This window comes from Epinephelus lanceolatus, chromosome 9 (assembly GCF_041903045.1).
Source record: "Epinephelus lanceolatus isolate andai-2023 chromosome 9, ASM4190304v1, whole genome shotgun sequence".
In the NCBI taxonomy this organism is placed as follows: Eukaryota; Metazoa; Chordata; class Actinopteri; order Perciformes; family Serranidae; genus Epinephelus; species Epinephelus lanceolatus.
The window spans coordinates 26,797,816-26,823,899 of NC_135742.1; the positions used below are offsets into that span (position 1 = coordinate 26,797,816).

The 26,084-nt window shown below is 42.3% G+C and overlaps 1 protein-coding gene across 1 annotated transcript; it reads left to right on the top strand.

Annotated features, from left to right (window-relative positions):
• Window positions 1-24,760, top strand: LOC144464344 (uncharacterized). Its single transcript, XM_078171071.1, has 9 exons — window positions 1-225; window positions 1,798-1,861; window positions 3,282-3,665; window positions 4,774-4,948; window positions 5,047-5,174; window positions 7,464-7,757; window positions 10,978-12,189; window positions 19,961-24,493; window positions 24,747-24,760. The coding sequence occupies exons 2-9, from the start codon at window positions 1,798-1,800 to the stop codon at window positions 24,758-24,760; spliced, it is 6,804 nt and encodes a 2,267-aa protein (XP_078027197.1). The 5' UTR covers window positions 1-225.
• Window positions 24,761-26,084: the final 1,324 nt, after the last annotated feature.

Here is a 26,084-nt window from a genome sequence, read left to right on the forward strand (position 1 = left end):
TTCTGTCGCTCCGTTCAGGACCAGGATCATCCCGAGGTAGGACCCTGCAACTCTGGAGCATCAAGAGGAAGAGAAAGGCGCACCGGGGAGATAAGTGCTGCTGCGCCGACTTGGAGTGGACATATTTGGGCACTTTTTACGCACCCATGTTACGCACTGGGACTAACTGGATTTAAGGACATATATCGATATTTGTGTATTTTATGGAATGAAACACATGTCAACGTAAGTATTTTTCATTTTTGTTTTTTTATTCAGTCTGAAATGAACTATGATTTGAGATTATTGCTGTAAACCAGATAACTGGCAATGGATGCAATAATTGGTTGAGTGTTTTCTAAATATATTACATTATGATATAGAGGCACATAAACAAATAAATATATTTCGGTTAACTTGGCAGTCTAGAAATTGTTTAACATGGTCGCACCCAGTGATGCCGTGTTGTCCTCAGATAACCTACACTGTTGCTGCCGAGTGAGGCAAGTGAATTTCCGAAGTCTGCACCGCGAATCGGGGATTACTCCACAGTTTAAGTGGCAAATTAACACTTTACAATTTAAATTTTGATTATTTAATACCATATTAGTCGTATTTCTTTTGAACAAGCAACAGATGTTTCTGTGGAGGAAAGAAAAAAGGAAAAAAGTCACCGAAACGGCACCGAAGCAAAAAGTTTTCAGTCAGCTCCTAACTTTATGACAAAATCAGCATTTTAATTCCCATAGCAGATATTTATTGTTGAGCATCTCCGAGTTGCACATAAAGGACCACTGGCTCCAAAAATCTGCTATCAATTACACGCCACTGAGATGCTTTAGTGCTCTTTCTTTGAATGACTCTTTTTTTTTTTAGATTTCCTAGAAACCCTTCTGCCACTGCCTGCAGTTTACGCACACCTCTCCTCCAGTATAAAAGATACTTTTACATAAATCTGAAACACACATGCAGTAGCAGATGCAGCATTATTAAACCTGGGCATCCTTCTCTTACTGTCTCCCCAATCATTTTATTTACTTTCCATTAGGGTGGGTCCGCTGACTTGGGGTAGACTAAGTCACAATCACAGACTCCACACCAAAATATTTTGATCTTTTGTCATCACCAGTTGCCATTATATAGAGCGAGTGTCTCGTTTTAATGGAGTACAACAGTCTGCAGCTCACACTGCGACCCACCACTTGTGTTTATACAGTGGGGTGGAAATGAGGACGGGGCTCACTGCTGCTGTCCTCCTGTCTCCAGAAGCTCTGCAGTCCGACCCCACAGGAGGTTTTACCTCAAATCACTGAAAACACAAGCTTGGGTCATTAATTATTGCTATTATTTATTTATTTATTTGAATCCACATCTTATCTCTAATAGTAACAAATGAAAATCTGTGTCCAGTGAATGCCTTATCACAGGTAAATGTGATGTCCTTTGCATTTAAGAGCTTTTTAAAGTGTTGGCATATTTTTAATTTGTTGTATTATTAACTATAGTAGAAAAAAATCTTTATAAAAGTTTATTTATATTGGTAAAAGTTAAGATTATGTATGTATTTGTTAAATAAAGGATGGAAGTCTGTATATTTAATATTTATTTTTGCAATTTTCAGATTAAGAATAGATGTTACACCATTTAATTCTTCTCTAGCCTGTACATGACTGAAAAGATCTTTATACTTATCTTTGTTACTGAAAAATGTATGTGGATGCACAAAATAAATAGAAATTAAATGTAAAAGAAATACCATAAAATGTAAAGACCTTGTATGAGTTGTTTCCTAATGTACATTTTTAATTTTTCCCACAGATGATACAACATATAAAGTATATCCTGTGGTTATACTGTCTCTGTGAAGCTGCAACTGTGACAGGTAAGTTTTGAATGAGTTATGCTTCCCTCCTCCTCCTCCCCAGCTCTCCCCGTCTGTCTTAATTTCTTTATCTCCCTCCCTCTCTCCCTTTCCCTCGCTTATTCTCGTACCCTGTCCATCCCAGTAAGTTCCGCCAAAGTAAAGTCATTTGACATGTTCACATTCAGCTGGCGTCCATACTCTATGGCTTATCTGCAGCAAACTGACTGATGTGTCAGCGGTGCCTCGCAGCATTACGGTTTCACTCTGCTCTTAAAGTAGCAGTCTGTGATAAGACCCTTCCAGTCTTCTTCCTGTGAAACCTGCGACACTTTACTCAACGGTGAAGATGACAGTGTTGGCCAATGAGGTTTGCGTTTCGGGCCCCGCTGGTCCCCCTGGACATCCTGGCCCCCTTCTGGTCTCTGGGTATGGATGGACACCTTTCAATTAGACTCCCAGTCTGGAAATAACAGCTGGTTTCTCCCCTCATCCTAATAAGGCCCTCTGTTAAAGCACACATGCCTCTGGGGCTGTCCCACCACTGATTCCAGACTAGAGCATTCCCCACATTGTTCCCTGTGACACCCGCAACCCCCCTCTCGAAGAAAGAAAAAGGTTAATTCTGCCCCTCTGCAGGGCAAGCGTGATTCAGCCTGTTGCCATTTATTTGTGTCTGGCGTCCTGTCTGACATCCCCTCTGCATTGCTTCATCACATAGAAGTGGCGTGAGACTCGGATACAGTCAGCTTTAACTGCGGACAGACCACGGTGGGGGGGAGGGGGATTACACACAGTATCAGTTAACCACGTCTGGTTAAGCCGTAGTGTAATTCATCACTGTTTGCAGTGTATTCAGACTGTGGGAATAGATTAAATATCCTTACTCAGCGGCGACGTAGGTGTGGAACATCGGTAATCTTCAACTGAGAATAGAGTAGGAGGTCACGAGATGGGAGATACAGCACGCTGATGACATATCTCACTTCGTTTTATGTGGGTCTACCTGTCATCATCATGTAGGTGAAGGAGGGATTATTGCAGAAAGAAAACTAACATGCACAGAACTCAGCAGTGGCCTGACATGAACTGATGCAGCCATTACTCCACTTTTTAACCAATCATCTCCATACAGACATGCTGAACATACACTGCCGTCAGTGCTGAATGTGTTCCCACACCCATCATTTTAAGGATGAGGTTTGACTTTCCAAGAGCCATTTGTGGGCCATGATGTATGTTTTCTTTTATTAGGCTGGGTGTAGTTGTCACACCCCGTCAATGTACGGTGAATGAGTCGGGCAGTTTATAGTGTCTACTTGCATCTGGTAGAATTAGAGTTAACAGAAGACATTTACAGTATGATACAGTAATAATACAGTAGTGAGTGTGTCTGTATGATTTGAAAATGCATTTAACCCTTTTGCTTTTCTTCTTTCAGCCTTCAACACATTATCGATAATCAAACCGGTCACTGGGTCACTCTCGGGGAAGGTCAGTCTTCCCTGCTTCTTCTCCATCATCCCAACCTCAGCACCGGTGATCAGTCCCAATGGAACTGTCGTTTATAGCAGAGATTACTTGCGGATCAAATGGACCAAACTAAATGGAGAAAATGAATCCACTGTGCTGGTGGCGCAGAATGGCGTCATCAAAATAGGCTCCATCTACAGGAACCGTGTATCAGTGCCCAGTCACCCTGAGGATGTAGGTGACGCCTCGTTGACAATGGTCAAGCTGCGTGCCAGCGATGCCGGCACCTATCGTTGTGAGGTCATGTACGGCATTGAGGACACCCAGGATACAGTTAACCTCGATGTGGATGGTGAGACATTCATGATATCCTTCCTCCGTCATACATAAGAATCTAAACTTGCTTCCCCAACATTCTCTGAACGTAGAGGGGGATTGCTGCAAGGGTTTAATAATAGTGAAATGCAATACAAGTGGTGATAGAAATGTAAACGATATGAAAGAACTACGGGCGCCCTTCTGCTTACTTTGATAGCAGCAGCTACCCGGTAGTTACGCAGAGTAACCACAGTTTGCAGTTCTTATTTTAGAGCCGACACACTCTTAAGAAGAGATGAGACTCTGGGTCCCTGTCCATACCAAGTACTGCAGTGTTTTAATTCCAGTGTTCAGCCATCTAACCCAATAAGCCATTGGAGCCCAAATACGGATGGTATTCCACATGTTGGCAGAAGAAAAGCTGTGTTATAACCTCACCCATCCCTGTCATCTTGGGTGCCACCTTGTCAGTGGGGACTTTCCTCTCAGTGGGTGTTACCAAACCTTTTTACTTCGCTTTTACTTAGTGATAACAACATTCCCCAATATCCCTCCTCAAATTTACACAAGTGTCAAATTATCTATATGATGATGCAACATTAGTGCAGCACTCTTCGTGGGAGGGGGGGGGCTCTTACCTAGTGTCATTATGTGCACTCTAAGTGTCACTTGAGAAGTGTTCTGGGAGATATAACTCATGTTTTGGGGATGTAGAAAACATGGGTGGGGTGGGGGGACACTGGGATAGTTTTGGTTTTCACTGCTTTACAATCTGCACAACCTCTTTTCCAACTATCTGCTATGTTAATTAGGTCTATCAATCATATCTTCTGCGTCTGTTTGCTGTCCACAAATATGGGGATTTCAGGGCCATGGCATCATCTGCACTTATCTTGTTCATTTGTGGTGAACTGTAGACTATTTTGCTTATCCTTTTGGTTTATTGCAAAGTTCCTTCTTTCCAAAGAAGCTGGGAGACTCAATTATTTCACCCGTGGTGTGTGCTTTATAAGACATTTGACATAATTTACAGCGCTGAAATTATGCTGATGAATTCCAGATCACTATGTTCTTGTTTCTATACGACACTTCATTAAGTTTCGCTTTTAGATGGTCATTTTTTTTCTTCTGTTTGTTGCCAGGTGTTGTGTTTCACTACCGGGCAAACACCAGCAGGTACACTTTGGACTACCAGAAGGCTGTCAAGGCTTGCCAAAACATTGGAGCAACCATTGCTACATATGACCAACTGAAAGCAGCCTATGAGGATGGCTTTGACCAATGTGATGCCGGCTGGATTGCCGACCAGACAGTGAGGTTAGCTGCCATAAAGTCATTTCTTTCAGACAAAACAGTTATTCAATAATATACCTATGTGCTATAATCATAAAATGTTTGCTTTTCTGTCTGTACAGATACCCCATTAGAAGGCCAAGGGACGGCTGCTATGGCAACCTAAAGACCGCACCTGGCGTTAGGTCATATGGGACCAAGAAACCCACGGACACCTATGATGTATACTGTTACGTAGACAGACTTGATGGTGAGTCAGCCACAAAATGAGGCTTTTCTTGTTCTAAGCGATGAGGTGTTGCATAGAGGCGCTGGCACGCCCTCTGAGATGACGAAACCTCCAACTGATCACAGTGCCAAAGCAAATAACTTTAATAGCTTATAAAAAACTGTGAAAATAAGTTTAATTGTATTGTTTGAATACTGCGTTGGTGACAATGTGTGATCTTTTAAATATTTTGTCGCGCCAGACTGTTCCATGTGTTGCATAAAGGGAGTTAAAGAGGAGCTCCTAATAATTTGACTCTAGAGCAGAAAGTGAAATTCATTCTTCACCATAATGGTTTTTTGAAGAAGTCTGCAACCAAAATGTGATAATGGGGTTTTAAATTTCTTTGGCACTGTTTATGGGAAGTCCTCACATCTAAGCCAGCAGCCTCCGTCTGTGTTCATTATCCAGCTTGTTACTGCTGATGGACTCAACTCCACTTAAAGCGTTTTATGAGCGTTAACATCCCTCTTGACACATCTTTAACTCCAGTCAGGCCTCTGTAGTTGCTCGTCTTATCTGGGATTCATACAGTGCAGCTCTGCTACAGCCCATAACATTAGTTTCAATTATTTCGGCACAAGTTTCAAATCTATTCATTTTGAATGCGAAGCCATCAGTCAGTACTATCACATTTGTATTATTTGGGTTATTAAGCAGATGTAGACAATGGTGTCAGCCAGGGAACGTCACCCTGCCCCACAGCCACCAGGGACATGCACATACGTCTTCCACTTAGCGCCTCGCTCTTTCCAAGAAACTATACATGCAGCTTTGACCTCACTGTATTCTGGACCAGTTGTGCATGACAGATAGTTGTTCCCTTTTTTTGTGTCACACAGATACATGAAAACTCTCAAGTTAAGAGTTAACTGCTTTGATTTACTGATTTGGATCATTCATGTGTGTATTAATTAGTGATTTAAAGTCGCATAATGCACTTTTTGCCTTAAATAGATAGTTTAAAGCAGAGATTGACCCAAATCATGGAGGGGAATGACGGGTATAAGGTCTTCTTCTGGAAATGACCCAGGGACATTGTGGTTACATCATTATGCCGGCACACCACAATGCCCTGGATATTTAATATAGTAATGTTAATTAATGTCAGCTCAGTTTTCGGTCCTTTTATATGTTGTACGAAAACAGACATGTTTGGCTGATGTGGTTTGATGTCCTTTGAAGCTGATGGAAATAGCAAATGCTTTTAGCTAACCATAGCAATTTAGTTTAAATCTATGGTGGCTTTAGGATGCACGATGAGTTAAAATTGGTTTTATAATCATGTAGTTTAGAAGAGTTTGAGGTGTAGATAAAAAAAAAGTTTATTATTATAACCAATAACTTTCTGGTAAACACTGATATATTTTAAAGGGCAGAAATTGTCCAATAAAACGACCATGTAAAAACAGTTAACTTTGGTTGTTAAAAAAGTTTGTGCAGGATTTCATGTTGCTTTTCTGCTTTTAAGAGGGAAGACATGTCTGGGTGGAAAGCATCTCCTAATCTCAGTGCCATTGTAAATCAATGGGATGAAACCAACACTGGATATTTGAAACGTTACGCCCAAGACTAACTGAAAACATGTAGTCAGTCAGACATCCCTTTTTTGTAATGTTGTTTGGTTTCAATTAAGATCTCGCCCTTCTGTAGTCTTTCACTTATGTTATCCTGCAGGCAAAGACAAATCCTCATAATTGTCACAGTGCAGTGACCTTTCTGAGGAAAAGACCCTCACACGAACAGCTTGAGGGAAGGAAACATAGAAGGTGTAATCTTGTTCACTCACCCTGGGGGGGAAACCTAATGTCCTGAAGTACAGACACATTCATTGACAGGCTCGGCGCATTGTCTGCATTGCTAACCCACCTCAGATTAATATAATGAATGAACTACTGTTTTCCTAAATATGATCGGTGGGAGATATTTTGGGTCTGTGCCCTGCACAGCTGTGACTTTGGTCAGCTGTTTTTGGGCTACGTCTCTTCTGAAAGGTCAAAATGGTCCAAAAATCTGTAGCTTGAGATTACTGTATAGTCTTTTAAGATGTTTATAGCTCAGATAAAATAAGGAATGACTTTCCATCTGTTAGTGATGCGACACTGATTCATGCCAGTGTTTGTGGGATTGGTTGAACAATTGAATCCTCTGTCCTGGGTGTCTGCTTAGTTAGAGTAATCATATTTTGTTGCCATGATCGCAGATGATTTGTTGCCTTTGAGTTCGTGCTTTTTGCTAACTCTTCATTGCATTTTGCCATCTTTATTTCAGGTGAAGTGTTCTATGCTCCCGTGACCCATAAGATGACTTTGGAGGAGGCCAGTGCAGAGTGTAAGAAGAGGAATGCAGTCCTGGCAAGCCCCGGCCAGCTCCACGCTGCCTGGCGAAAAGGTCTGGACAGATGCGACTATGGCTGGCTCTCTGATGGCAGTGTACGACACCCTGTTGCAAGAGCCAGGATGCAATGCGGGGGAGGTTTACTCGGCGTCAGGACCATGTACCGCTACAGAAACCAGACTGGCTTTCCAGAACCGACGAGGAAACTTGGAGCTTATTGTTTTAAAGGTAAACTCACTCACAGTCTTGTTGTTAGTGTTTAGTATATTTATAGTATGTCATGGAGCAAAGTGTTGCCTGCATGTATGTGTTTAGACTGTGGTTTCGACAGTGACAGACAGTGGTCGAAGGCACAGACCATTCCCTGTCAAAACCAGGCCTGGACTGTGAGGAGCTATGATCTCATCTCTTTTTTGCCTCTGTTCCCCCACCCTTTGATTTTCTGCTTCTTTGCATCACTGTACACATTCCCACATCTGAACCAGACCAACATTTTGAAATGCTTACAACCTGTCTCATCTTTTGTCTATTGTTCTGGAGGGAAGATTTTCCCTTGGAGCATTGCATGTTGTGTGCCAGACAAGTCGTCCAGACTGCAGTGTCCAGTTGACCTCACTATCTCACAGTGAAGTTCCCCGCCCGTTTCTTTGACAAAAAAAATTAGCCAAGAGGAGAGTAAAATCATAGTGGTAAACTGTGTTTACTTTAAAAGCAATGGATGAGGCAGTTCCTATTCTAATGGAGGGAATTAATGACCAATAGTTTGCTTGAGAGTTTGTGAACAGTCAGTATCTGTCTGTGTTTTTTTTTTTTATCTTTATTACTTCCAGCTGCGCTAATCAAGGCTCCGTAAGCTTTATCCTTATACAACCTCACTCATGATGTGAAACAACTAAAACAGTTTATGCTGTTCAGTATTCAAATGTTTTATTTAGATAATATCAAATTTATTAAAGGGCAAAAGACATTAATTTTTAATCCCATCATTATGAAGTCCAAGTAAATGTCATGGTGGAAATTCATCGTTCTGTAATATCTTTCTGTGGCTTGTAGGAAACATTTAGATAAGCATGGAAACAACTCCATGTTGATTGCTGACAATGGGAAGACAGGAGAATATAGCTATTGATCCTTATAAATAGTGACACGTCATGGTTCACTGGAAGTTAGCAGAATGTTGTTAATCCCTCCTCAAAATGTGAGTGCTCTTAACTAATCAGTATCCTCAGGGCGAAACTTAATGACAGATCACAGTCACCATTTAGAGAAGCAGCAAAAGTAACTAATACCTCACCTTTCAGCCTTGTTAGTCTCACTATCTGACTCCCTTTTCGCCTTTCTCATCTCATTTCCGCTGTCAGAGTTTGCCCTCCGTCATTCTCACTTGTACTTATCAGAGCAGACGTTTGGATAATGGACAAAGCTACTGGCGGACTTCTAAATTCAGTCATCCTCGGTGACCCCTGACCTGGCCTTTCCATCTTTACAAATGAGAGGTTGGGCAGATAAGCCGTCCCCTGCCCGGCCATATATTGCCCCAGAGCTATGCTAGCTCTCGCGGTGATAAGTCCCCATGGAGTTCAGAGGGCACACAAACAGGCCACCCTCATCTCCTGCTTTGTGTATCCCACATTAGCTCTCTCAGTTCTGTTGTATTTACGCCCCCGTCTAAGTGCTTTTCAAGTACCCTTGTTTGGCTGGACTCACTCCATCATTTCCTGCTTTCCAACTCTCAATAATATCTCAAAAAAATTATGTAAACCTACATCAGTTAGACTACATGGAAATTGGAGGCAAAGGAGGTGGTGCAGAGGGAAAAGGGGGATAATTAGTCTCTGATTGGTCTCCACATTGGCTTCAGGAAAACAAAGGCCCCAGTAACAGCACTGGTGAGATAATGCTCTCTCTGAGAGCAGGCCCTATTTTTTCCTGTTAGGGAAAAATGTGTCTCACACCTTACATCAGAGATAGTCTCATGAAGAGAGAGGGCTAGTACGTAATGGTCAACAGCTGGCTTTACACAGCCTGTCTGCAAGGACAGCGTTCAAAGTTTCTTTTTATGGGTGTGAGTAAATGAGAGAGCATGGGAGGACATGGGCCAAACATAAAGGAGTTAAAGGATTTAACTCAGTGGAACCTTACGAAAATGTAGACAAGTTAATTAGCGAGCATTTAAGGACAATCACTGAGAGATGAGAGGATGAAATCAGGGACTGCTGCTCAATGACAGGACAAAATACACGTAAACACTCGACCAGCAAACTGTTGGAGAAGAGACAGTGCGCAGGGTACAAGAGAGGACAAAAATAGTCAGGGAAACTCTCACAAAACCACAACACTAGATTCCTTAAAGTTTATATGCTGTTTAATTCCTCTGTTACAGTCATGTGAGTCCTTTCAGGCAGATCCGGAAATGTTTAGAGAAACATTCAAAGTGCACTTGGTTTTTTGAACACTTTGAAAATGACCTCATCTACCATGCTGACAACAAACTATCCAGTTTAGCCAGGTTCAGGAAGCAGACTATTAAATGGAAAATCAGCCCGATAATATTGGCCTCGCCGAAACCTTTAGATAGTTTAGTTTATTTGCCAACAATTGCGGATCAGATACAAACTGTTCCATAACTTAGCACTGGTTCCACTGTCTCTTGGGAACATTGAATGAATCAGTGTTAGTGTAGGTTATAAACAACATTAGGAGTTAAGAGAGGAAGTCCTTCGCTCTGAGGTTTCTAGGAAACCTTTAACTCGGGGTAATTTATTTTAAGTGTCACACTGTTAGCTGCCACTGTGGCATGTTGCTCTTTGACTGCTGTTTGGCTTAAAAGGCTCATAAACCACCTGCTGCATACATTAATGTAAGGTATAGAAAATGACAATTAATAGCTGTGTCTGTTTTACACATCATGCATGTGTAACATTTGATTTAAGCGAGGTGATTGAAAATTTGACCACTGGATTTTTGTGCAAATCTTGTCCGTGTCTCTAAACAATCCTGCTTTATATTTAAAGTTATACTGTGCAGGCATTTTCACTTACTGTTCAGAAACAATATTGCCAGCGCAAGTGAAAGTAAAAGCCAACCCCAGATTTAGTCTTGTTTGTTATATTTAGGTTCATTTTTTTGGCGCTGGTTCCTGATTTTCGTAGCCTCCTCTTGGACAGTCTGGCGCCTTGTCTCACTACGTTTGAGTAAACTTCTGACCTCACCTGCGCTCTGAACATAGCAAAATAATAATAATAAAAAACCTACAGGCAGAGGGCAGAGTCTCTGCAGAGAAATACACCACCACACACGCCTAGTTGCTCATAAGGGATGATTGAGAGGGATTACATTTCTACATATACAGAAAATCCTGCATGGTGTACCTTTCAAGTAGTAATACCTTTTGGCAGATGATTTTGATCTTATTTGCTTTTTAATTTATCTGCTTGTGCTTTCTTAGGAAGGACACAGGTGATCAACCAGACTTCCTTTGTGGATATGGCTATGGTTGGAATCACCACCACCACCACCATCAGCTCCACCACCTCCATCCCTTTACTGGAGAGTAGCACCACTATGCTAACACCACCATCTGAGACTGTATTGGAGTCAGAAGAATCAACAGATGATCCATCCATGTTTTCTACCAGTATGACTCCACCTCGCCCCACACCGAAAGGCCAAGAAGAAGAGTTAATCACCACAGTCGCGCCCACCATCAAAGAGGAACATGAAGACACTGATGATGTAACAGCTGCACCCGACTTTGATTTTGATGACTTTAGTAATGTAACCTATATAGAAGCCATTCCCCACCGTGGTGACACATTCCCAGAACCCCAGCACACAACAGAGAGCACTGACTCCACAGAGTCAGTGGACCAACCCTTCGAGGAGCCAGACGATCACTCAGTCATTGAGATCAGCACAATCCAGCCTGATGTCCCCATACCAGACGCCTCTCTCAGCACGGAGCCTATGTTTGCAAAGGGGAACACTGAGGAAACCATTCTAGATTCTATCATCACCACAGTCACCGACCTCGCAGACACCCCAACAGACTCAACTGAACTGACCAGCGAGGAAGTGGTCAGCCCCTCAGAATCACCCTCAACCGCTGCCCCTTATTCAACAGTACCATTCCTTGACTATGATGAGATTGAGACAGGTTTTGCTCCAGAGGCACTGCCACCTGCTCAGCCACCCCAACCAGACCTCTCATCCAGCCCATCAGACAGCACTAGTATGGATGAAACATTTCCCTCAGCCATTCCCACTGACACCACCTTTATGTGTAACACCCAACCTGGCAGTGAGTTGGAGATCACCACCACCACCACAGCACCGCCAGAAACTACCAGCACTGCCACACAAACCTCACCTCAAACGCAGGATGTAGAGACACCGGCTGTCGTCTACAAGGACGACTCCACATCTGCAGATGTGGCAGGTGCCACCATCCCAATTGACGTTGGAACCTCAGCCGAAGACGTGACATCGCAAACAAGTGTGGTTGTCTTTGGTGAGACTACCACTCAAGTACCAGTGCCAGCCCGTGACTTCTCGACAGAAGACGACACAGCAGCAGAGATAGACACAGAGTTCTTCACATCTGCTCCCGGGGCTTCAGCTGTGGGCGAAACCACCATCACTACCACGCAGAATGTATCAGGTAAGACACATCAACATATATATATACATCAGTATAGTCGACCTTTGGAGTTTCATGTGGTAACTTTGTATTCAGTGCAAATGATTGTAGTTTATATGTAGTTCAGATTTGGTTGTGCAAATAGGACATGACATGACTTGATCTTCATTTACCACAACAATGAAATGGTGAAAAATTGGACTAAATTACAAAATCATGTTGAACATAGTTGAAGCTTTTCCCGGCATTGTTTTAGGCCAGCCCATAATTTACTGAAGTCTAATGAGTTCTGCAATTCAGCCTATCCTAAAATACTGTGTGTCCATTTTACTTGAGGGTGATAAGAATTTCTTGGTCTATATTGTTTTGCTATTTCTTACTAGTTGTGCTGGTTTGTTTAGAATTTGATATCGCTCAGCCTTTTTGCATTCTTTATCATAACGTTGCATTGTACAGTAGCTGGGAGTAGGGGGGAGGCTGTGCTGTCCAGGGTGCTGAAGTAGAGAGAAAGTTTTATTTTGTCTGCCAGTGAAATGTATAGTGGGTGGAGTACTCTAATGTCATGTAAACACAGCATAGGGCCTCTGCTGCTGGACAATGGGATTTTTGTCATTTAATTCAGCCAGCTCAAATCAGGCTCAAACAAAAACTGCTATTGTCCTTTTTTCCCTGTATGACTTTACTATTATTGCTAGATAAGTTAAATGTGAAACAACAAGATTTAGTTAAGGTTTGCTCCGAATTAAACGGCAATCCACAGCACACCGGTGCTCCTGTTTGCATGGTGAGTCAATTCTTTGCATGTTAAGGTCTTCCACAATTCAAAAGTGTTTTGTTTTCCGGTTCCCTCTGCCTCGTGTTTGTGTGCATTCTCAGTGTGGACTGCTGCTGAAAGGCTTTTTAGCCGTAGGACCTCCTCAGTCAGTCCAGCTGAGCAGATGTCCTGATAGTAATTGTGACACACTGTAGACAAGAGAGAGAAAGATGTGGGAAAGGCAGGAGACAGCAGTAGATAGATTGGGATCAGGATTATATCACAAATAAAGTATTTAAAAGACACAAGTTTTAGAACTTGGCTGTTATAATCTGTTATTGTAATTACTAGAGCAGTGCCCGTTCATAATATCTCTATTCAGAACGGACTGATAGTTTGGCCTGTGCTACTGCTGCTTACAGCTTTCCTGACAATGGCTCATACAAACAACTTCACACTCGACACTGTGCTTCCTTTGGTCCTGAGCAACACACCTGGGCCTCTAACAGCTATAGATTAATAATGGTGGTTAGGTAGAACAAAATGAATTATGTTGCTATTCTAACCCACTATACCCCAAAAATAATATACAAAAGGCACCCAAAGAACTTAAAAAATATGCCATTCAAATGTACCAAATGTGTTCTACTGCAGAGGAAAACATTTTAATAGTACGTTTACCTGACAGTGAAATGTTACTGGTTTTGTTGCAGATTCAGTTTCTGCTCAGAAAATACAAGTAAAATATGACTAATTATTTTGATTAAACTATGCAGCATTATATTTGAATTTAAAGCTCCACCTTGAACAGATGTTTAGTACATTTATGATGGAGAAAATGTGAAAAGTAAGCAAGATGGTGTTTGTCTGGGGCCCCAAAATCACCAAACCTCTCCCTGAAAAACACACCCGTTGTGGCTACTTGCAGTCAGAAACACTGGTGAAATACACTTAGCGCAGTGGTTCCCTATTGGTCCAGCCACAGTTCACACAGGTCCACACAGTCTAATAGATTCAGCGTCATACTTGCGTTTGGCCATGTCATCAAGCTAGTTTGCTGTCCCTGTCAAGTAGCTGTCTGTTAGTCACTCACTCTACAGCAGGAAACTGCACTATTCACTGAGTGCTGATCCCTTTTTTTTTTGTTTTTTTTTTATTAGAGCACAAACTTCTTGTGTTTATTTGAATGAATAAATAAAAGCTCTGTGCTGGAAATTTACTTTACTTCAAAATAAAGTGTGTATTTTTTTTACAAACTGGACACATTCTTGAGTCACTTGCGGTCTTTTCAGAATGGATCCGCGACCCACTTTTGGACTGCAACCCACCAGTTGGGAACCACCGACTTAGCTGATATATTAATTTCCAAATAGGCATATTAGTTGCTTGCTTTGAAGTAACCACTGCAGTTATGAAGCAGAGCATGGATTTAATTAGCAGAGGTATTTTGCCTTCTGAAGTGTTAGTATTCAGAAGTTAGTGTGGCAAACTTACACAATGCACATAGGTGAAAACATGCTTGACTCAATTCGCACCACTGCTATTATTAAAGGAAAGCAGTAACATTATTAGTGTTATATGTTAATATGGCAAAGAAAAATACACGCAAGTACTCGTGGTCAGAAAGTTAGGTGAAATACACTCATTCGACTTCTCTGAAGCCTCGCCCCGCTGCTGCACAGAACCACAGACCACTGTTAAGTTGTTTATTTAACACTGACTAACATTGTCTAAATCGTACTAAATTCAACACTGCAGGTCCTTGGGTCCCCAGCAATACACCTGCTAAGTGTGAAGTAGATCAGAGGAGCAGTTCTCGAAATATGCAAAGGACATACACACTCATATACACGCAGAGATTCCTTGCTTTATAGTTGGATAATTATATAATCCGTATTTCTGCTTATTTGTGGTGATCCATGGATGACTAAAATGTTCCTATTTAGTTCTGCCAATTATGTTGTTGTAGACATGGCTTGGGTTTATTTTGTTACAGCAAATTGAAAATTTTAAAGTACATATTTAGGCCATGACTTTCAGGTCAACAGCTCATGATCTCACATGCAAAAAGCAGCTGCATCATTTTGTACTCCTTTAATTTGCTCTCCATCTGAGCTGCAAACATTGCCACGGTGACTCATTCCTTGTCCCTGTAGTGCAGCTCTTGGTGAATGAGAGGGATCTGTTGAATTGGAAAGGACTCAAGTGGATGAATTGGTCATTTGGCAGTTTTTGGAATTTGGTCTGGATTCATGGTAAAGGTGCCTTTGAGAGAGCAGCAATCTGTTCTCCAGGTTATTCACACTCTAAACTTCTGGTGTGTTCATCAGCACTGTTTATATGCAGTGTGGTCAGTTTAGTTGCTAGGAGTGTATGTTTGTGTGTGCATGCATGTGATAGAGATACAAAATCTGTGTGTGTGTGTTTTTATGCCTCATGTGTATTTGTACCGCAAGTCACTGTGCACTTGCAGAATTTCTTTCTTTGTGCGTGCTTGCACCAGCTCACTGACAGCCAGCCTGGCAGTGACAGAGTTATGTTGGCAGTCTACCTGAGTAAGCACAGATGCCTGTCTTCGGCACAGACTGGACACCACCTCAAGAGGTGATGTCATCGCTAACGCAAAGTCTCACCTCTCTGTGAGGACAGCTGGAGGCTGACTGACCAAAGCGAGTGATTATAGCTACTTTTACTGCATCATCATGTGATCTGGCTCAGCTGAGAACTCTTTCTGCCCTCCCAGTTTGTGTGGGAAAAGCTTGTGGAAAATATTGTCGCACAGGGAGAAGTGTGTTGTCTGGCTGCATGGTAACAAAGTGCGCAATAATATCAATGAATGAATATTTAGTGTTGCCCGAAATCTGTCAGTGTTATTGTCATGTGAACAGTGCCCATGTGTTTCTGATTAAATGAAGGCAATTAAATTCACTGTTTACCAAGTGTTTATATGACATATTATGAAATATCGATCTTCTGAGGCGTGCAAACCGCATATGTTACAAAACAATACACAAAACCACCAACAGTACTGTCTTACTGTAAATAAAACATCTATTTAAAGGGATCGTTCAGATCCTTTGAAGTGGGGTTACATGAGGTACTCATCCATAGTCAGTGCATTAGATACAGTAGAGGTTGGTCGGCATGCTGCCAGTTTGGAAAAGCAGACAGAAGCACCACCACGGAAGCAGAGTACAGTAATGTGCTCTGTGGACGGAGTCAACAGCAATATTTTAGACATCTAAAAAAAAAGTAAAAACCACTTGCAGTTTAAGCATAAGCTATTGTGAGAACATTTTCACCACTTTACCACGCTCAGTTATTTCCGATGGTGAAGTTACCGGCTTCAGTTACCCATCTATGCTCTTGTCAAAGCCACCAGACTCCATTGAGAGAAACAGTTATGTTAGCTAACTGAACACAGGAGCTGCTGGTCTACTGATTTCTCGATCAGTTTGTTTGATTGTGTTACTGTGGGACTTTGGTGAATACGAGCCAGCCCTTTTAAATGACAAAGTTCTGTTTTTCTCAATGGAGTCTGGCTTTGAAGAGAGCGATATAATGGCTTCAGTTTCCCATCAGAAAACACTGACAACGATGTGGCAGAAATATTCTAAATGTAACGTACACTTAAACTGATATTGATTCTTTTTAGGTAGGAATTTTTTAGGTGACTAAAATCGGTTTTGTTGCTGTGGCTTCTGTGTTGGTTAACTTCCTGCTTCTCCAGACTGGTGGCATGAGGACTGACACTGACTTTGTGTAATACAGTAACATTGGATACCCCACTTCAAAAGATCCAAACTAACCCTTTAACATTCAGCTCACTAAAGCTTACAAACTGATCATTAAAGGAACAGTTTGACATTTTGGGATATACACTTATTCACTGTCTCAGGGAGCCCAGTCTCGTTCCGAAGTCGTCAAAATCTGGCGCCTTGGCAGTGTCTTGCGGGGTCAGAAACCAATGGCAAAAAGGCTCCCTTTAACATTGGCATGATATGTGGCTTGTTGCTGTTGTAGTTTAATGGTGCACTACGGTGTCAGGGGGAAACACAGTGGGACAAAGACAAAAATTAAGGTGGTGAAAGTCCAAATCGGGCAGGCGGGAGTGGTGGTGGATGGGTCCAACAAACATTGACTTTACCCGAGAGAGTGGTGTTCACATCCCGTAAAATTTTAAAGCCAAGCCCTGTTCTTTTTTCCTAAACCTAACCACATGTTTTTGTTGCCTAAACCCATCCACGTGTGTTTGATGTTGAATGAAAAAAAAAAAGTCAATTCATGGTTTTGTACCGATGTAATTTTCCCAGTGAAAATGGAAGTGTATGTTGAAAGAAGACAATGCATGTAACTGGCAGAATTTGACACGGTGTCCCACGTCGTCAACAACCAACGCACCCAGGGTACCTTGCACATCATATGTGGACGTGGAAAGTCCATGACCAAAACATCAATATGTGATGAGGTTGAGAATATGTTGTCTCAGGAGCAAAAACTTCCTGGGGTCTCCACTGTTTGCCTGGCAACTGGTCCTGCACAGGAAATAGTCCAGCATGTCACCCTGTGAATTGTTGTTTGTTTGTTGTAGCTGTTGGACAGAGCCAGGCTAGCAGTTTCCTGCTGTTTCCATCTTTATGCTTAGCTTAGCTAATAATTAACCATCTGAAGCTAATTGCTTGTGGAGGTATTTATTTGTTTTGTACAGCTGGGTTTGTGCCTCACCCCACAGTGAAGATAAAACAGGCTAGTGCTTCTGTGAGCTACTTTGACTTTGACATTCATGTTTAATGTGGCTTTGGAAGCTTCAGCACATCCACCTGACCATAGGAAACAGCTTTGCATGTGTGTATGTGTGAGAGAGAAAGAGAGATTAGGGTAGTGTGTGAGGGTCAGTCAGTCAGGTGGGTCCGTGGCCTGAGTTCCCATGCCTGGCCTGGGTTTTAAACAGGTGTCTTTTTGCAGAGCTGAGCTGATGCAGGTGTTCTTGTTTGCAACCAATAATCTTTGTGAATCACCATTTGTGGGAAACAGAGAGAGGGGACAGGGGTAAGATAGAGAACCAGAGAGAGAGAGTAGTAAAGTTTGTATACTAAAGGATTTCAGATTGTTGTGTGTGAATAATCTTTTCCTTCTCTTTGCTTGTACTGTTTCATGCAAATACTGGTAAATAGTTCAGACCCAATAGGACTACGCTGTTCATTCTAGGATTAACTATAATGGCTCTGTTCTTTTTGCCACCTGTCTGATGCATATTATCGGATTTATAAAAAACTTGGTGCCATGGCTCACTCTCAAGACTTTTTTTTGTTTTTTTCAATCAGTGAGGGAAAACAAAGCTGGAATGCCTGTTCAAAGTGAGTCAGAGAGATGAAAAATGATTTCCAGAGACGAAGGGCTTTTGTTTGGGCCACCCTTCATGTTCGACATGTTCTTCTCTACAGACCCATTCTGTGGACATTCAGTGGGTGTCAGTGGTTTAAAGAAAGGGGCATGGACTTAAACCCCTTTCTCATCTTCAAAGGTTATGATTGGCATCTATTTGTTCACAAAATGTAGCTTTAACAGCTTTAGTATCTTGACAGTTGGTTTTGTGTAGTAGTTTAAGGCAGCTATCTTTTAGAGGAGATGGATTATATCCAGCCAGACAGCATCTTGTTTATTTATAGAAATAGATAAACCCATTTAAGGCAACACAGCGTAGGTGGATGAGGATAAAATTGTTGCATGCTGTGAAGGGAATTGAACGCTGTTTCTGTGTTAGACTTGAAATTAAGAGCAGACAGCTGCTGACATCTGAAATCACTTCTGTGGAACTCTATAAAGAATATATATCGAGTGGACATGATAACACAAATACTTTCAAAACGTTATGTTATCCCAATCAATAGTCCTACTATGATATTTCACCTTTGTGGTGGTTAGAGATTTTATGTTGTTTTGGGCTTGTATTACACAGTGAGGTGTTCATGTTTTATATCTTGCATATATAAGGATATGTTCTGAAATTGGTCATTATGATATATGCGATAAATGTTGTCGGCATACTAAATATACAAAAAATTATATTTGTTTTCAGAGAAGACAGGGCCATTTTACCTCTGATGTCATCAGTCTTGTAAATATTATTATTAGTACCTTTAAATTAACTGATCTGACTTTGTTACTATTGTCGAAGGACTTTGAAATGTCAGTGCAAAAGTGGCCTCTTGATAATATTTTCTTTTCACATCATTTTAGACTATAAATCTTTGAATTATGGTTTGGATGCAGTTCAGACACAAATATGTTTGAGAGAGATTTATTTGCAGTGTTTTGCAATGTTTGTTTATTTCGAAATTTTAAAGGAATTATTTTGTGAGAATACTCATAAGAACAGTAAATGCTCTGTTTCTGTGACAATCATCACTTTTTCTTTCTAAATCACAATTTAAAAACATAGAAATTCAGGTTAATTTTTAATATGTAGTTTAAACATTATGCTTCACAAGCATGCAGACACAGAACCCCCCAATCAATTTATGCTTTTTTATTAGTCCCTCTCTGCCTTGTAAAGGTCAGTGTCTTTTTCAGTTTTTGTAACACTGGCTGTTTGTTACAGAATTTGTTGTCTCCTAGTCCAAGCCGAGATAATCCTGGTGACATCACCGGGGTTTATTTTCTTAGACTTGACAACGTTTGCTCCAGAGCAACAGTCCAGAACCACCAAAGTCACGCAGTTGTAATCGCCATGTCTACTATAATTAATTGTAATGTGTAAAAATGGTGGAGTTCCCCCATAAAATTAATTTTAAAGGAGCCTTCCCCAAAGCTCCTTTCTCATGAACTGATGTATTTTGGCATTTTTACACTGGCAATGAAAACCTAATGTGACGTGCATGATAGTGTGACTGTATAATGATAGAAAGTCATACCTACCACTCCCAGGACTTTAGAAATAAAAGGCTGTTTTTTATATATTTATTTTTATTCAAAAACTTCACCTTCAGTTGCTTTGTAATCATAATCTGCCCATATTTTCATTTATTTTCTTTGCAGTTGACCTGACTCTACAGCCACAAGTCTCTCAGACTCCTGCCATACCAGTTGTGCCTGACCATCCCAGCCCTTCCATAGCTGATGGGGAGCCCATCCTGCAGAGTGGAGACCCAGACCTTTCCTCCCAAGCTGCGGTAACCATCACTCCAGCTGTTAGCTTTGTAAATGGCAAACATGAGATCACACTGGAGCCACAGAGCCCAGACGAAAAAGAGGTCAAAGGTACCCAGATTCTGACAAATGTGACAGCTCTGGGAACGAGCGATGAAATAACCACAGTGTTTGATTATAGTTGGACTGATGTCCCTGTTGATAGCTACACTGAGTCTACAGAGTCTACAAAAGAAACAACAGCAATACTGACCTCTACAGAGGTCCCAGATGTTGATGAGTATGACCCTGATATAATCCCACTAGTTGAATCAACATCTCCTCACATACTCCTTGAGGAAGATGGGCTGACCACAAAAGGCCCCACACAGAAAGACACAACCTCTGTACCAGCCTCAAGAGCGGAGGAATCGAAAACCACACAAAAAACTGTAGCTGGCCCAGCTGCCACAGATGCCACAGAGGGTATAAGCGATGTCAGAGCTACCTCTGCTGACTTTGTTCCTTCAGTGACTCCAGCTGAGCCACAGATCACCAAAGCAACAGGAGAAACCCAGACTACAAAAGCTGATAAGGAAACCACCTCTGTCATCACCACATCTGAGCAAGAAGAGGTAGGAGAGTTAGGGAGGACTCCCACGTATGCTAAAGGTGACTCAGAAGTGACTCAGACAGAAAGGGCTATGGACCAAACCCCTGTTACTTCTTCAACCGAGCTTTACACAGGCAGAGATACAGCTGAAACCACAGAGGACACAAAGAGCACATCTGCCACTCCAGCTGCCGAAGACAGCACTCAGTCTACGTTACAGACTGTGTACACTCCCTCCTCTGATGACGCTGATGGGAAAACACCAACATCAACAACGAGTGACTCACAGAGCTCCACTCAAGATGTGGAGGGAGGGAAAGAGACCCAAACCCCAAAAGAATTTGCCTTCAGCACAACGGCTCCTTCAGTATCAAGTAGTTCAGCCTCTCCTGAACAGACAGCCAAGACTGAGATAACACCAGCTATAGATGTAGGCAGCACTGAATCATCAGCATCTCTAGCACCCACCCTGGCTGAAACTTCAGAGGATACAGTCACAAGTCAGGAAGGGAGTACAGCCAGCAAAATGCTGTCCGTCTCACCTACTGAGAAAGTTGCGACTGATGCAATGTCTACACCAGAGGAGGAAGGTTCAGGAGTTCAAACAGTAAACATGTTTACAACTGGCCCAACATCACATACCTCTGCAGGGACTGCAACATCATCTTCAAGTTTGAGTTCTACATGGGAGAGTGGAATACCATCACAAACAGTAGAAACAGCAAGCACAGATAAAACACCCACCACTATGGATGAGGAGTGGAAACAAGGTGAGACAACAACTCCCCCCTCTGATGAATTCACTGCAACCACTGCCCCCCCCTTATATAGTGCTATTGAAATGATCAAGACAACAATGGCCTCATTCACTGAATATTTCAGTCAGTACTCAACACAAAGTACATCACTAATGACTGAATTACCTGAGGAGACTGCCACTGGTGTCACAGATGAAGACACACAAAATCAAACTTTCTCACCTGCTGCAATCTCAAGCATAACTGAAGACACAAAACAGATACAAACTCAAACAGTGACCTCAGTAAGTGGCATTACGAAGATGGGTTCATCACATCCTAGCACTGTTGGTCAAATTACAGATGACCAATCTTCTGGCACAGCACCAACAGAAGCGAGTACAGCAGCTACCATGCTCAGCACAGAGAAATCAGTTATAGGAACAACAAAACATGAAACAGCTTATGGTTCAACCACAGCTGGCACGATAGCTCCTTCTGCTTTCAGCACTGAGATACCAACATTAGTATCACAAGAAATGTCAGAAATCACAACAACTGACCAGATATTAGTGGTGTCTGAGTTTAGCTCCATTTTCACAACCACAGATGAGGTGAGTTCTGACAGCCAGACAAAATTACCTGAAACATCAAAGAGTGGAATTACAGAAACAATGGTAAAACTGTCAGAATCCCAGATCACATTAAGTACTACATCTGCTCCTACTGGTGCAATGAAGACATTCTTAATACCAACTTCTGCGTTTGAAGAAAGCTCAGGCAAACAGACAACTGAAATATCAAGTAAAGAATTTTTAACATCTGCAGCTTCCTCAATCCCAGATATGTCTGCTCAGACATCTTTTGCTCCAGAAACATCTTCTTTATCCAAGACTGAGACACAAAAAACAGTTATATCACCCGGGACCACAGAAAGTTTAGAAACAGAATCGATAATCACAACTTCTACTGTTTCTTCAATGTTGAGGACTGATTCAACATCATTTCCAGCATCACATGAAACTGCAACAAGTGATACTTCAAAAACAACTGTTACACCTCCTACATTAATCTACATTACTGTGAAACCAAGCTCAGTGTCAACTAAAACGAAACAGACGGTAACCACAACTCAGACTGACAAAGCATCAGTAACACCAGAGGCAAGTTCAACTTTAGCAACAACACAGAGCTCAGGTGAGGAGACTGAGGTGTCCAGCAAAGATGCAACAGCTCCTACAGCTTCCTCGTTGTTTAGCACTGCGAAGCCAACAGTACCACCAGTTGAGGAAGAAGACAGGACTGTCACAGATCAGACAGAGAGGTCCTCAGTGTCGTCCATTACTGATGAGACAGAGCAAAGTTCCATTTTGACTCCAGTAGATGAAATTGCCTCTGGTGACCAAACACCTGACACTCCTACCTTTTCAATCACAGGTACATCCTCTCTCTTCAGTACTGAAGCACCAACAGCAATGTCACCTGGAATAACAGAAAGTCTTGAAACAGATAAGACAAAAGTTCCATCGATTACAGGAGAACCATCAGTTTCTCCGATTTCTGTTGAGACACTGACAAGCTCAACAACAGTGTCTCCACGTTTGGCCTCCACTATATCTGTTGTCACAGACACTGAGGATGATGTCACCAGCAGTAGGTCTACAATGGTGGAGTCCATTCCTTCCATCAGTGGAGCAACCTTAAGCCCTGAAACAGCGTCATTCCTCATGACCACAGAAGGAGAGGGTTCTGGAGATGGCACTGAGGTGCTCGCTGAAGAGTCACTCATCACAGCAACCACTGTCTCTTCAATGCTAAGTACAGCGTCACCATCAGTGGCAGTATCAGGTGAAACTGAAACAAGTGATTCTTCAAAAACGGCTGTTACTCCAGCTTCATCACTTTACAGTACTGAGAAACCAAGCTCAGTGTCACCTGAAACAAAAGAGACAATAACCACAAGTCAGACTGACAAAGCATCAGTAACACCAGAGGCAAGTTCAACTTTAGCAAAGCATGAGGAGACTGAGGTGTCCAGCAAAGATGCAACAGCTCTGACAGCTTCCTCGTTGTTTAGCACTGAGAAGCCAACAGTACCGCCAGTTGAGGAGGAAGACAGTACTGTCACAGATCAAACAGAGAGGTCGTCAGTGTCATCTGTTACCTATAAGACAGAGCAAAGTTCCATTTTGACTCCACTAGATGAAATTGGCTCTGGTGACCAAACCCCTGACACTCCTACCTCTCCAGTCACAGGTACATCCTCTCTATTCAGTACTGAAGCACCAACAGCAATGTCACCTGGAATGACAGAAAGTCTTGAAACAGATAGGACAAAAGTTCCATCGATTACAGGAGAACCATCAGTTTCTCCAATTTCTGTTGAGACACTGACAACCTCAACAACAGTGTCTCCAAGTTTGGCCTCCATTATATCTGTTGTCACAGACACTGAGGATGATGTCACCAGCAGTAGATCTACAATGGTGGAGTCCATTCCTTCCATCAGTGGAGCAACCTTGAGTCCTGAAACAGCATCATTCCTCATGACCACAGAAGGAGAGGGTTCCGGAGATGGCATTGAGGTGCTCACTGAAGAGTCATTCATCACAGCAACCACTGTCTCCTCAATGCTAAGTACGAAGTCAACATCAGTGGCAGTATCAGGTGAAACTGAAACAAGTGATACTTCAAAAACAGCTGTTACTCCAGCTTCATCACTTTACAGTACTGAGAAACCAAGCTCAGTGTCACCTGAAACAAAAGAGACAGTAACCACGAGTCAGACTGACAAAGCATCAGTAACACCAGAGGCAAGTTCAACTTTAGCAACAACACATGAAGAGAGCTCAGGTGTGGAGACCAAGTTGACCAGTAGAGATGCAACAGCTCCTACAGCTTCCTCGTTGTTTAGCACTGAGAAGCCAACAGTACCACCAGTTGAGGAAGAAGACACAACTGTCACAGATCAGACAGAGAGTTCCTCAGTGTCGTCCATTACTGATGAGACAGATCAAGGTTCCATTTTGACTCCAGTAGATGAAATTGGCTCTGGTGACCAAACCCCTGACACTCCAACCTCTTCAGTCACAGGTACAGCCTCTCTCTTCAGAACTGAAGCACCAACAGCAATGTCACCTGGAATGACAGAAAGTCTTGAAACAGATAAGACAAAAGTTCCATCGATTACAGGAGAACCATCAGTTTCTCCGATTTCTGTTGAGACACTGACAAGCTCAACAACAGTGTCTCCACGTTTGGTCTCCACTATATCTGTTGTCACAGACACTGAGGATGATGTTACCAGCAGTAGGTCTACAATGGTGGAGTCCATTCCTTCCATCAGTGGAGCAACCTTGAGCCCTGAAACAGCATCATTCCTCATGACCACAGAAGGAGAGGGTTCTGGAGATGGCACTGAGGTGCTCACTGAAGAGTCACTCATCACAGCTACCACTGTCTCCTCAATGCTAAGTACAGCGTCACCAACATTTGCAGTATCAGGTGAAACTGAAACAAGTGATACTTCAAAAACTGCTGTTACTCCAGCTTCATCACTTTACAGTACTGAGAAACCAAGCTCAGTGTCACCTGAAACAAAAGAGACAGTAACCACGAGTCAGACTGACAAAGCATCAGTAACACCAGAGGCAAGTTCAACTTTAGCAACAAGTGAGCAGACTGAGGTGTCCAGCAAAGATGCAACAGCTCCTACAGCTTCCTCGTTGTTTAGCACTGAGAAGCCAACAGTACCACCAGTTGAGGAAGAAGACAGTACTGTCACAGATCAGACAGAGAGGTCCTCAGTGTCATCCATTACTGATGAGACAGAGCAAAGTTCCATTTTGACTCCAGTAGATGAAATTGGCTCTGGTGACCAAACCCCTGACACTCCTACCTTTTCAGTCACAGGTACATCCTCTCTCTTCAGTACTGAAGCACCAACAGCAATGTCACCTGGAATAACAGAAAGTCTTGAAACAGATAAGACAAAAGTTCCATCGATTACAGGAGAACCATCAGTTTCTCCGATTTCTGTTGAGACACTGACAAGCTCAACAACAGTGTCTCCACGTTTGGCCTCCACTATATCTGTTGTCACAGACACTGAGGATGATGTCACCAGCAGTAGGTCTACAATGGTGGAGTCCATTCCTTCCATCAGTGGAGCAACCTTGAGTCCTGAAACAGCATCATTCCTCATGACCACAGAAGGAGAGGGTTCTGGAGATGGCACTGAGGTGCTCACTGAAGAGTCACTCATCACAGCAACTACTGTCCCTTCAATATTGATTACAGGGTCTCCATCATTGGCAGTATCAGGTGAAACTGAAACAAGTGATACTTCAAAAACAGCTGTTACACCGGCTTCATCACTTTACAGTACTGAGAAACCAAGCTCAGTGTCACCTGAAACAAAAGAGACAGTAACCACGAGTCAGACTGACAAAGCATCAGTAACACCAGAGGCAAGTTCAACTTTAGCAACAAGTGAGCAGACTGAGGTGTCCAGCAAAGATGCAACAGCTCCTACAGCTTCCTCGTTGTTTAGCACTGAGAAGCCAACAGTACCACCAGTTGAGGAAGAAGACAGGACTGTCACAGATCAGAGAGAGAGGTCCTCAGTGTCGTCCATTACTGATGAGACAGAGCAAAGTTCCATTTTGACTCCAGTAGATGACAT

Bases quoted from the DNA above. Each gene is read 5' to 3' on its own strand.
- LOC144464344 (XM_078171071.1), top strand. From the start codon at position 1,798: ATGATACAACATATAAAGTATATCCTGTGGTTATACTGTCTCTGTGAA. The intron at 4,949-5,046 runs GTTAGCTGCCAT...CTGTCTGTACAG, and splicing joins ATTGCCGACCAGACAGTGAG to ATACCCCATTAGAAGGCCAA. The intron at 5,175-7,463 runs GTGAGTCAGCCA...TCTTTATTTCAG, and splicing joins TTACGTAGACAGACTTGATG to GTGAAGTGTTCTATGCTCCC.